The sequence below is a fragment of the Neoarius graeffei genome, chromosome 16 (genome assembly GCF_027579695.1).
Source record: "Neoarius graeffei isolate fNeoGra1 chromosome 16, fNeoGra1.pri, whole genome shotgun sequence".
NCBI lineage: Eukaryota > Metazoa > Chordata > Actinopteri > Siluriformes > Ariidae > Neoarius > Neoarius graeffei.
Genome location: NC_083584.1, coordinates 45,297,897 through 45,311,049, shown reverse-complemented (window position 1 = coordinate 45,311,049; position 13,153 = coordinate 45,297,897). Strand labels below are relative to the sequence as shown.

Here is a 13,153-nt window from a genome sequence, read left to right as displayed (position 1 = left end):
AGAGCTATTTTTTACATGGCTAACGTTTTACATGGATTTTTTAAATGGTGGTTGCCCGTGCTACAGTGGTTCAGGTTCGACCAATCAGTGTACACTTACTACGTCTGGACCAGTGTGCTGGGAGAGTACCTACCCTGAAGCAGGAGCTCAAAAAGTCCCTCAAAATGTTGTTCGAAGAACTACAATCGTTCTCAGTTCCCGCGGTGCAGACACACAAAAAAGGAGGAATTTCCTCCAACAGTTCTAAGGACCTTAAAAGTTATACAGATTTTTATTTAAAGGAGTTAGTGGTGAGTAAACATGGTATAAAAAGAGTGTGGCTGCTTCTTTACAGTGTTCTGAGAAACATTTTACTACTTCAAGTACTGAACTTTCTAGTGACAGTCTGCGAGACTAAACTGAGGCTAAAATTAGCCACCTGCTGTTGCGCTAACATACACACAGACACATTGAAATGGAAATGTAACCCAAACATGGCCAGAGAAAAGTAAATAGTCGAGTTCAACTCTTTGTGACTATGACGCTCACAGCCATAACACTTTTTGTTTTGCATTTATATTTTAGGTTCATGTCAGTGTGTGTACCACTGTGTGGGTTGCTGTGTTTGAGTGAAGTGTCTGGTTCTGTGTCTTCCCAAAGGTCGCACCTACATCTCCCAGCCTCCTACGGACCGGCGTGTCATCAAGGGAACGACGGCTATTTTGGAGTGTAATGCCATACATGATGCTCGCGTGCACGTAAGGTGGGTGGTGATGTAGAGGTCTGAACCCTTGTGTGCTCAGACTCCGCTCCCTGAGGCCAGGTTTATAATCCATACTGAGTATAATGTTAATTAGACGTTCCAGCCCATGCAACATTAAGTAGATTCAAAATGCAATCCGTTATGCTGTAAACCTAATTCAGCGCTAATAAGCAGGAAATCAGTGTAATGAAGCACTCATGCGTTCCCTGTTTCTGTCCTCTCTTTATCCCTCGGTCTCATTCTCTCCATCTTCCTGTTCCCTGCCCTCTCTCTCCTGACACTGTCTTTCTCCACACTCTTGACCTTCTTGAACCCCTGACTGGTTGTATCTCTTTGTCCCTGTCTGTTTCTTAGGGGTTTTTTATGGATATAGAAACAGGTTCCGTCCATCCGTACATCCAGCTGTCCGTCTGGTCATGTTTTCGTTTCCGGGCCATATCTTTAAAACTACTGAAGATATCTTTATGAAACTTTGTATACCTATCAAGCAACATGTGAACTGGTGCCTTTTGCTATTTTGGATTTTTGAAAAAAAAAAGTATTTTTCAAATTTTTACATACAAAATAGATTTTGACTTAGTTTCTAAAGACCAATGTTCGTTTCCGGAGCATATATCCAAAACTATTCACGATAGGGATTTGAAACTTGGTGTACATGTTAACAAGGTGATGTAGATGTCTTTTTATACTAAGAAATTTAAGAAATTTTAATTTTTCATGTTTCCATGGAAACAATTTCAGACTTAGTCTCTCAGGTTAGTCTTAGGGGTAGGTTCTGTTTCCGGAGCAGAACTTGAAAACTATGAGTGGTATGGTCTTGAAAGTTGGTATATGTGTTGATTAAGTAATGTATATGTGCCTTTCGATACTAAGAAATGTGAGAGATTTTAATTTTTAGCTCACCTGGACCAAAGGTCCGGTGGGTTTATGCCATGGGCTGCTGAGGTCAGTGTAAAGAGGTAGGGTTGGTTTCCTGCAGCAGAACTTGAAAAATGTGACAAATAATATCTTGAAGCTTGGTATATAGTTGGTATATAGGGCGGGGGATATCGATGACTCTGTCTTCTTGTTTTTTTTATCTTTTCTCCATTTTTTCCTTCTCTCCCTTTCTTACTCTCCTCTTCTCTGCTCTCCTTTTCTCTCACTGTCTCACTTGTACTTCTTTCTTCTTTTCTGTCTTACCCTGTATCTCTCTCCTGTTCCTGTGCAGGTTTGTGTGGATGAAAGGCAGCGAGGTGGTCAGTCAATCCAGAGGAGGACGGATTAGCGTGCAACAAGGCTCTCTGCACATCTCTCAGACATGGTCGGGGGATATAGGCGATTACACTTGTGATGTGATTTCGCTCGCTGGCAATGACTCCAAGACCGCACGCCTAGAAGTGATGTAAGCTCCAAACATAGCTTCCTATTAATTCCTTCCTGCTTAATGCGCATCCTTTTTCCACTTATATGCTGTATGATGTATTACAAATGCGTATTTTTAGTCTCAGCCCTTAGCTTTCAGAAGGTTTCTTTTCTTCAGACTGCAGTTGTCATGAACAGTTTTGCACTCAAGTTTCCATCAATGACCAGTTGATAACTTCAACAAAACAGACTTCATGTTAAAACTGTAATGAATTTCCTGGTTACACAGTTGTACTTTGCGACTCTATAGGACACTATTATAGAAGCTAGTTATTTATAATCGCACTATCTGTTATCACCCAAATGAGGATGGGTTCCCTTTTGAGTCTGGCTCCTCTCAAGGTTTCTTCCTCATGATGTCTCAGGGAGTTTTTTCTTCCCACCGTCGCCACAGGCTTGCTCATTAGGGATAAATACATTTATTAGGGATAAAATTAGCTCATGTTTAAAGTCTTTATTTTTCTGTAAAGCTGCTTTGCAATAATGTCTGTTATTAAAAGCGCTATACAAATAAAATTACTTGACTACAGGAACATCTGGGCTTTGTGAAACTCATGATGAAGTCAAGTCAAGTTTATTTCCATAGTGCGTTTAACAACAGGCATTGTCGCAAAGCAGCTTTACAGAAAATTAAAAACTTTAAACAAGAGTTAATTTTATCCCTAATTTATCCCCAATGAGCAAGCCTGTGGCGACGGTGGCAAGGAAAAACTCCCTCAGACGACATGAGGAAGAAACCTCGAGAGGAACCAGACCCAAAAGGGAACCCATTCCCACCTGGGCGACAACAGACAACGCGACTATAAACAACTCACCTCTACAACTGTGTCCCATATAGTCACAAAGTACAACCGTGAGACCAGGAAAATCACTATAGTCTTAACATGAAGTCCACCCCATTGAAGCCATAAACCGGTCACTGATGGAAACCTGAGTGCAAAACTGCCCATAACAACTGCAGTCCTAAAGTCAGCAAATCAACTGAAGTCCTCAGACATAAATGTATTACTGTGATGCCGCTTTTCCACTACAAACGCGGCTGAGTCGGGCTGAGCCGTGCCGTGCTGAGTTGGGCTGAGTCGAGCTGAGTGGGGCTGTTGGAGTTGCATTTCGACTACAACCGCGCTGAACCGTGCTGGCTGGAAGTGGGTGGACACATTGGGTGGAGTTAGCGAAAGTGGGTGGACGTCACGTGATGTCGTTAAGCGGCGCAAACAGTGACATCAGTGATCTTTTAAGCGGTAGTCTCACGACCCGGATAGTAAACAATAAACATGGAGGACATGGAGTCATTAGTGTTGCTGGTCTTGGTTCTGTGGCTTGTTGTCACCGACAACGCCAACAGATACTGGCAAGAGCGTATAGATGAGGCGAGGCGCATAAGGCTTCAGAAATTCTCGTAATTCGTAATTCTTCTTCTTCCGGGTTTGTGGTGTTTACAGATCCCAGCGTGCTCGCGGGGCGTGTGTGGGCATGTCAGGACACTCCTCACCAATCAGTGCACGGGGGAGTGTCTGCTCACGCCCCCAGCCTCACTCAGCTCGGTTTGGCTCGCTTCAGCCCCACTCCAAAACCGTGCGAGTTTTGGGTGCTAAGCAGGGCTGAAGCGAGCTGAGTCGTGCTGCTCTAAGGTAGTCGAAACGCGAGCCGTGTCGGGCTGAAGTGAGCTGAAGCGAGCTGAAGTGAGCTGAAAAAGGGTAGTGGAAAAGGGCCATAAGTGTCCAGAGCATCTTCCAAGTGTGACTGAACAGGGCTCCCTACCGTCTAATGTCATACAGAGTATGTTAGTAAAATAAAAACTTTATTAAAAGGGTACCTTCCAAAGCTTTTCATAAAGCGTTTATGAAAATCTTATATTAGCTTATGTAAGATGTCATTATGTATATGTCTTTTATATATACAGTACTGTGCAAAAGTCTTAGGCACCCTATTTTTTCATACAAACTTTGTTATAGATTTCTATTTTATGACTTCGACATTATCGAGTCGGTACAAAAACATTTTAGAGTCCAAACATTCGTTTTCCAGCACAAAATTAAATGTTACAGGAAAAAAAAATATGTTTGTATCTGAGCAGCATATTCCATAAGAGAGCACTTTTCAGATGAAAAAAGAAAACATAATGAAGGCTGCTGGGTTTTGGTGCAAAATGAAGAAGCGAGTGTGACAGTCAAAGTGTCCAGAAGAACTGTGGCTGGTTCTGTAAGATGCTCAGTAAAACCTACAGCTCATTTCCTTATCAAACTGCACTCACTGTACCTGAGACTACTATTTGTTTTTGTTTTTAAAGCAAAGGGTCGTCTCACACCAAATACTGACTTTGTTTCATTTATTATGTCTTACTGCTGTTTATAGTCATTTTTTTTAATGTCGAAACAGGGGCGGCACGGTGGTGTAGTGGTTAGCGCTGTCGCCTCACAGCAAGAAGGTCTGGGTTCGAGCCCCGTGGCCGGCGAGGGCCTTTCTGTGCGGAGTTTGCATGTTCTCCCCGTGTCCGCATGGGTTTCCTCCGGGTGCTCCGGTTTCCCCCACAGTCCAAAGACATGCAGGTTAGGTTAACTGGTGACTCTAAATTGAGCGTAGGTGTGAATGTGAGTGTGAATGGTTGTCTGTGTCTATGTGTCAGCCCTGTGATGACCTGGCGACTTGTCCAGGGTGTACCCCGCCTTTCGCCCGTAGTCAGCTGGGATAGGCTCCAGCTTGCCTGCGACCCTGTAGAACAGGATAAAGCGGCTAGAGGAGAGGAGATGAGATGTCGAAACATTTCATTTCATTATTTAAGCCACTTTTGGTCTCCAGCATTGCTTTACATGTGCCTAAGACTTTTGCACAATACTGTGTATTGTGAAAAAGAGAAAAGAACAAAAATGGGTCCTTTGATTTGTTTATTTATACTAACAGAAGAAGGAGAAGAAGGCTTTATTTGTCACACACACACACACACATTACAGCAGAGTGAAATACTTTTGTTTGCATATCAGAGCACAGAATTCAGCCATGATACAGCGTCCGTGAGGCAGAGAGGGTTAGGGGCCTTGTTCAAGGTGGCAGTGCTGGGATTTGAACCCCTGAGCTTCTGACAGAGGTCGCAAAAGTACACACATTCTTTACTTAAGTAGAAGTACGGATACTTGTGTAAAAAAAGACTCTGGTAAAAGTAGAAGTACTGATTCAAGTACTTTACTCAAGTAAAAGTATAAAAGTACAGGCTCTGAAATGTCCTCAAAGGAAAAAAGTAAAAAGCAGAAGGATATTTCTCCTAGCTGTTTCTGTGCAAAGCTAACTGAACCTCATGTTATATTAATATAATTCAATATATTCAGGGGTCAGTGTGTGTATGCGGAAGGAGGCAAACACTTTCTTAACTTAATTATTGAATAATACCATATATAAGGTGTTCCACTGCAAATATTTTAATTGCCAAGTACTTTGTGACATATAAATAATCCATGCGCATGTGCAGTCAATATTTATTAGCTAAAGTATGTACAGCATGCTAACCTTGACAACCCATCTGTATATAACAGTCACTTATAGCTATCGTTTCCTTACTAGCTGCTCCTTTCCTGCTTGCTAATAACTTTATTTGAAGAGTTTGAAGAGCAAACATCACATACAGTGAAAGCGTTAAGTATTTTAATCGAACTGTATGGAATATTTACACAAAAACCTTCACTTTTAAAAGTTAAAAGAAAACCCTTTCAGCACTGTTTGCTGAATTTGAATATAGCTCGTGCTTTCATTCAGAGTCAAGGTTGCCAGATTGTGTTGGTTTAATCAATGTTATCTTTTCAATGTGTTATTGTTCCATCCATTTCGATGTGCAATGATCCAAAATGCATTAAAAATTAAGCAAGTCTGATTAGAAAATGTAAGGAGTAGAAAGTATAGATATTTGTGTTAAAATGTAGGGAGTAAAAGTAAACTAGGCACTGCATCACGAATAAATACATGTACAGTGACCCTGGAGCTGTTCGATGGCAATGCTAACTGCTGCATCACTGCACCACCTTTTTATTCAAAGTCAAAGTCCCTCCCATGCCAGGACCTGGTCCTCCCAAGATGTCTCCTGTCCCAGTACTAACCAGGCCCTTAAGGCACATCAGGTCTTCAGTGCCTATCTCCATTCCTATAGCCCTTGGCCTCTCACCTATTACATAGCTAGGGTTACAGTGGGTGGCTGGTCCTCTAGTAACCGCAAGAGTTTGACTCCCTACTTACGTCTGTATTACAGCGTGCCTTGCCAGTAGGTACCGTTTCTATGATGGTATTTCAATGGGTCATATGCAAAATACATTTTGTATTTTGTATTACCCGGCCATGAATAGAACTCACAATCTCCCAGACCTTTTTATTATTATTCATACAGAAAGTACAGAGACTTGAAAACTCTACTTAAGTACAGTAACGAAATACTTTGTCAGTTCCCACCTCTGCCTTCGGATCAGTAACCCAGCGCATTAACCATTGAGCCTACCATATGACCTTCTTAACTAAAAACAGTTATAGAATACTTCATAATAGTGTTATAAATGAAATAATGCAAGACCTGAAAATTCTTCATTTAGCCAACATATGGGCCTCCTAAAAAGTGTTGGGGATATCCTATACATAGTGCTCATGATATTCAGTGTTGCAGATGTAAAGTTGGGCAGCAGAGTGGTGTAGTGGTTAGCTCTGTCACCTCACAGCAAGAAGGTTCTGGGTTCGAACCTTGTGGTCGACGAGGGGCCTTTCTCTGTGGAGTTTGCATGTTCTCCCCGTGTCTGTGTGGGTTTCCTCCGGGTGCTCCGGTTTGCCCCACAGTCCAAAGACATGCAGGTTAGGCTAATTGGTGGCTCTAAATTATCCATTGATCGAGCTTGGAGAGGGACAGGCTCCGCCAAGTTTAAATGCCTTAGACACTCCAACAATGGACTGTTAAAATGTCATCAGTGGTGCCCTTACAGCCCGTGCTGGCTATGAAAAAATACAAAGTTGATTACCATTGTAGTTTGAAAACCTGACATGGCACTGAGTGACATTCAGGCTTCTTCTCAGTGGACAAATGCTTCATAATCAAGATGAATCCAAATGGGCCAAAATATCTTCAGCTGAGGAAATTCATTTCCAGTTTCACTGAAACGCCATCGTAATTTCTGTAAATGGACTTCTGAGAAAGGATGGCACGGTGGTGTAGTGATTAGCACTGTCGCCTCACAGCAAGAAGGTCCTGGGTTCAAGCCCAGTGGCCGGCAAGGTCCTTTCTGTGTGGAGTTTGCATGTTCTCCCCATGTCTGTATGGGTTTCCTCCAGGTGCTCCAGTTTCCCCCACAGTCCAAAGACATGCAGGTTAGGCTAATTGGTGGCTCTAAATTGACCCTAGGTGTGAATGGTTGTTTGTCTCTCTATGTCAGCCCTGTGATGACCTGGCAACTTGTCCAGGGTGTACCTTGCCTCTTGCCCATAGTCAGCTGGGATAGGCTCCAGCTTGCCTGCGACCCTGTAGAACAGGATAAGCGGCTACAGATAATGGATGGATGGACTTCCAAGAAGGTAAAGTGATGAGATGGAAATTTTTCAGAAAATGTCTAGAAACTTTATAACATTGATGTTATTATAGACAAACTAATACCTTTGAAGAAAAGGATTAAAGATTACAGATTATAAATACAACAGTATCTACAGAACAGTAGCTGTAAAGAGAGCTCTTTCTTTCCTCTCTCCTTACATTCAAACCTCATGAATTTTGGACTTTCACTATTGCGTTATATAATATGTATGTAATTCTTATGAATGCGTTTTGAGGGCCCAATGTAGGCACTGTACGAATGAAGTGTTTGCAAATGGTCTGTCAAAATTACAGTATAATTTATTTTTCCAGTTACAGAAAGCCAATTTGGCCCAATATAGTCATGTACAGAAGCATTTTTCATAGTTAGAAACACTCAACATATGTTTGTGCAATTAGCTGAACAGCAACTAGAATAATAATAATAATGGCTAGTATAGTGTATAATTAATGCAGGATTTTCAGCACAAAAATATTCTCCTGCTTGAGCGTACTGTTGTTACAAAACCTTTTCCGTCTGCTTTTCAGTTGTTTTCATTTCATTTAGCAGGTTTGTTGATTGCAACTTACAAAGATGCATATGCATTAAATCCAGTAAAATCCGCTAACTGCCTTCCTCTTATGAATTTTGTGGGTTTTTTTTTTTAAAGAAAATGTAAAAAGTACTCAAATTGAGGTTTTTTTTAAACAAACAATTAAGATTCTTGCTATTCATTTGCTTCTTTGACACCCACTCTTGCACTTTCCAGGCATTTTCCTTTCTAGTGAAAAGCGCAGTGTAATTATCAGAACATTATGGTTTTGTAGCCTAACAATGAGCCGATTATTTTGTGCATTTTCAAATGTTTCAATCATCATTTTATTCATTGGATGACACAAAACACATGGTGCAGAAAGCTGTTTTGGGAGATGGGTGTATGCTGAAGCAAGGAAAGTGTGTAACGGGGGATGCCAGTGAAATGACCCAGTGGAACATTTCTTGTGTGATATTAACAGTGTTGGTACTTTGTGACACATTGGTAAATGCCAGTAATCTTTAATCTTAATCAAATATCCAGTAATCTGCTATCTCAACAAAGTTCCAGTAATCTGTTATCTCAGCAACAAAACTGCATCCATGGCTTGTCTGCCAGGAAAGGCTTGACTGTGACACAGTGGCCTCGGAGCTCCAGCCAAGTCTCAACGCAGGGTCTCTCTCTCTCTCGGCCTCTCTCTATTTCTCTCTCTTGGTCTCGGTCGCTGTCTGTCTCTCTCTCTTGGTCTCTTTCTCTCTCTCTCTCTCTCTCGCTCTCTTTCTTGGCCTCTCTATTTCTCTCTCTTGGTCTCTCTCTCTCTCTCTCTCTCTCAGCCTCTCTCTATTTCTCTCTCTTGGTCTCTCTCTCTTGGTCTCGGTCGCTGTCTGTCTCTCTCTCTCGGTCTCTTTCTCTCACGCTCTCTTTCTTGGCCTCTCTATTTCTCTCTCTTGGTCTCGGTCACTGTCTGTCTCTCTCTCTTGGTCTCTTTCTCTCTCTCACTCTCTTTCTTGGCCTCTCTATTTCTCTCTCTTGGTCTCTCTCTCTCAGCCTCTCTCTATTTCTCTCTCTTGGTCTCTGTCTCTTGGTCTCGGTCGCTGTCTCTCTTTCTTGGTCTTGGTCGCTGTCGGTCTCTTTCTCTCTCGCTTTCTTTCTTGGCCTCTCTATTTCTCTCTCTTGGTCTTGGTCACTGTTTGTCTCTCTCTCTTGGTCTCTCTCAGCCTCTCTCTATTTGTCTCTCTTGGTCTCTCTCTCTCTTGGTCTCGGTCGCTGTCTGTCTCTCTCTCGGTCTCTTTCTCTCTCTCTCTCGCTCTCTTTCTCGGCCTCTCTATTTCTCTCTCTTGGTCTCTCTCTCTCTCTCTCTCTCTCTCTCACCCTCTCTCTATTTCTCTCTCTTGGTCTCTCTCTCTCTCTCTCTCTCTCTCTCTCCCCCTTTCTCTCTCTTGGTCTTGGTCTCTTTCTCTCTCTCTTTGTCGCTCTCTCTCTCTCTCTCTCTCCCCAGGGCCTTGGCAGTCTGTGTGCTCGACATGCACATATTTACTCTGCTGAAGAAACTAAAAAACAAAGTACATTTAACAACAATCCCTTTGTTCAAGAAGCTGTGTGTAAAGCCAGGTCTGTGTGTTCATTTGCAGATGTGCGCCAGTTCTCCCAGCAGGAACTTCTAGACTGACCTTTTTGGTGGAAACTTTTACACTGTACTGTATTTGGAAAGCGGCAGGCTGCTAATCGTATTTCTGTGCATTCAGATTTTCTCTTTTCTTTTTTTGAGCCTTCGGATGTTGTATATGTGTTATATGAGGTTTCAGGTTTGCTTTTTTTTTCTTTTCTTTTTTTTTACGAATTGTTCGCAATCTAAGCATTGATCTTTTAAAAGGCTGCTGACCTTTGGGCTCTGAGTGATATTTTCAGAAATGTGAAGCCCAGAGTCTGATGAATATCTTCCTTTTGACCTCTTAACTCATAATAAAAATAGTTATTGCTTAAAGCCTGTCTCAGGTTCAAGACATGAAGTTAAAAATTCACAGCTATATCCAATTTAAAAAAATAATAATAACGTTGCTAAAACCAATAAATATGATGTATGATTAAGACTGTTTACTTTTCTGTGGCCTTGTTCCGTCCTTATTAACAGTTGAAGCCATTTGTCCTGGAAGACAGGTTCTGTGGAAAAAAGGCATTCGAGCGGTTCTCTCCCATGTGGCTCAACTCATCCTGTCTTCCCTCAAGCACAGCTGCCCATGTCATTAGAGAGAAATGGCTTTTTAGTCAGATGTACTTTCCACTGGCAATAGATTACTTAACCATGGCAGCAGAGATATTGCTTGGGATTGAGGATTGAGGCATTACTGCTTTAACTACAGTCTGGAGTCATTACTTATGGGCTTTTGTTTCCAGTACAGAATTTTATGGAAAATCAAGTTCTACAGTGAGCGTTAACATTCTTTAAGTGGAGGGTAATGTGTATAGTTGGAGAAGAATGTATCATTTCTTCAAGGTCTCTCTGTTTCTTTTCTCCCCATCACCAGACATCCACAAGATGAAAGGCACGTATCGGTGCTTTTCTGTGAGATGCCTAGTGAGAAAGAGCAAAAAGAACTGATGGACCCTGGAGGTTTGATGAGTCTTTCTCTGGGTTTAATTTAGAGAAGAAAATAAACTTTCCTGAGACGGAACCTACTGGTGATACTTTGATACCGTGACTGCAGCATGAAGCCAAAACTTGCTGACTATAATTATAAACCGATTAATTTTAAAAAATGATGAATAGATATAAATAAAATCTAACATAACTAACCATATTGGCAGAGAGAAGAGAAAGTGGAGCAGATCAGTGACAGAGGGGATGTGATAGTGAAAGGTCTAGAGGGATGCATGGGAAAGCCTCAAGCAGACATGTTGAGAAAGTGCAGCTTCATGTTGGAAATGTTTCCTAAATCTCTAAAGATGATTTTACATCTGTTTTGCATGTGTGTGTATATGTGTGCTGCTAACTCGAGACTCATTTCTGTCTTCTCAGCGAGTTGCCTCACTCACCGCGGAACCTGCAGGCCAGCCTGAACGCTACAGACAGCCGCAGCGTGCACCTCTCCTGGATGAGGCCCTTTGATGGCAACAGCCCCCTGCTGCACTACATTGTAGAGCTCTCAGAGAACAGTACGTGTTTACTTTGTGCCATGACAAGGTGTTGCATGACTCTCAATTTGTACTAGCTTTCATGGAGAAGCCATGGCCTAATGGCTAGAGAAGCAGTTTTGGGAACAAAAGGGTTCGACTCCCTGGCCCAGCAGGAATGACTGAAGTGCCTTTGAGCAAGGCAACTGATCCCCAGGCTGCCCACTGGCCAATGTGGGTATGTCAGGGTCCTGTTGTACATCACTCTGGATGAGAATGTCTGTTAAATGCCTGTAATGTAATAGTTAAAGCAAAAATGCTGCTAAACACCAGCAAAAAAAAACCCACACATTAATCATTAACAGCTATCCACAGCTACAAATCACATTCCCAGCTTCAATGATTTTCGGCTACACTATCCAAAATGAAAATAAATAAAATCATCATCGTATCTTGTCACACCACTACTGTATCCATAGGAGAGCGGTGTAGTTTGCTTCCATCAGGTCTTGTTTGGAGCATGGGAGTCTTTGTGGCCATGTACGGAGGATGTGGTCAAGGGTCTATAGTGTCTCACCACAGGGACACTTAGGACTGGTGATGAATCCCCACTTATGGAGATTGTTTTCAGTTTTGCCCGCTTTTGCTCTTGTTCTATCTCGGGTTACCCAGTGTTTTCTAATGACGTTGTTCCACTGGGCAGCTTTTCACTTGGGCTTGCCAGGGCCTCATTGGGTGGGCAGCAGTCACTCTCCTCCACTTTTCCAATTTATAGGCTGTGGACTGTATTCGCTCTAGGCCGTCCACTCCTACCATATGAAACTTTTAGTAGATTTTAATCATCGTCTTATTTCCTGGTGACTGTAAAGTGGGTGCCTGGGGTCATTTTGCTGTTTACATCTTTCTAGTTTCTTGTCGGAGGTGAGGCGATGCTTATGCCAGCCAATCTATATAAAACTGGTAGTGGTGTTGCTTTTAATATGCCAGTGAATATCCAGCATAATTATCCCCCGTCCAAATGAAGTCACGTTTTTGTTTCCGGGCCATATCTTTAAAACTACAGAAGATATCTCCATAAAACTTTATGAACCATGCGAACTGGTGCCTGTTGCTATTTTGGATTTTTGGAAAAAAAAAATCAAATTTTTACATAAAAAATCAATTGACTTAGTTTCTAAGAGCAATGCTTGTTTCCAGAGCATATATCCAAAACTATTCATGATACAGATTTGAAACTTGGTATACATGTTAACAAGGTGATGTAGATGTGCCAAATTTTTCATGTTTCCATGGAGGTGGCACGGTGGTGTAGTGGTTAGCGCTGTCACCTCACAGCAAGAAGGTCCTGGGTTCGAGCCCCGTGGCCGGCGAGGGCCTTTCTGTGTGGAGTTTGCATGTTCTCCCCGTGTCCGCGTGGGTTTCCTCCGGGTGCTCCGGTTTTCCCCACAGTCCAAAGACATGCAGATTAGGTTAACTGGTGACTCTAATGGCCCTTTTCCACTACCCTTTTTCAGCTCACTTCAGCTCGCTTCAGCTCACTTCAGCCCGACACGGCTCGCGTTTCGACTACCAAAAACCGGCACGACTCAGCTCGTTTCAGCCCTGCTTAGCCCCTAAAACTCGCACCGTTTTGGAGTGGGGCTGAAGCGAGCCAAACCGTGCCGAGTGAGGTTGGGGGCGTGAGCAGACACTCCCCTGTGCACTGATTGGTGAGGGGAGTGTCCTCACATGCCCACACACGCCCCGCGAGCGCGCTGGGATCTGTAAACACCGCAAACCCGGAAGGAGAAGAATTATGAATTACGAGAATTTCTGAAGCCTTATGCGCCT

General features: G+C 42.6%; 1 protein-coding gene across 4 annotated transcripts in view; it reads left to right on the top strand.

The window, feature by feature from the left end:
• sdk1a (sidekick cell adhesion molecule 1a) overlaps nucleotides 1-13,153 on the top strand; it is a 539,170-nt gene that overhangs the window by 405,944 nt on the left and 120,073 nt on the right. For all 4 annotated transcript variants that reach the window (XM_060943068.1, XM_060943067.1, XM_060943066.1 and 1 more), the window contains 3 exons: nucleotides 640-742; nucleotides 1,953-2,126; nucleotides 11,229-11,365. In XM_060943068.1, the coding sequence (XP_060799051.1) occupies nucleotides 640-742; nucleotides 1,953-2,126; nucleotides 11,229-11,365 (414 nt within the window). The remainder of the gene's footprint in view (nucleotides 1-639; nucleotides 743-1,952; nucleotides 2,127-11,228; nucleotides 11,366-13,153) is intronic.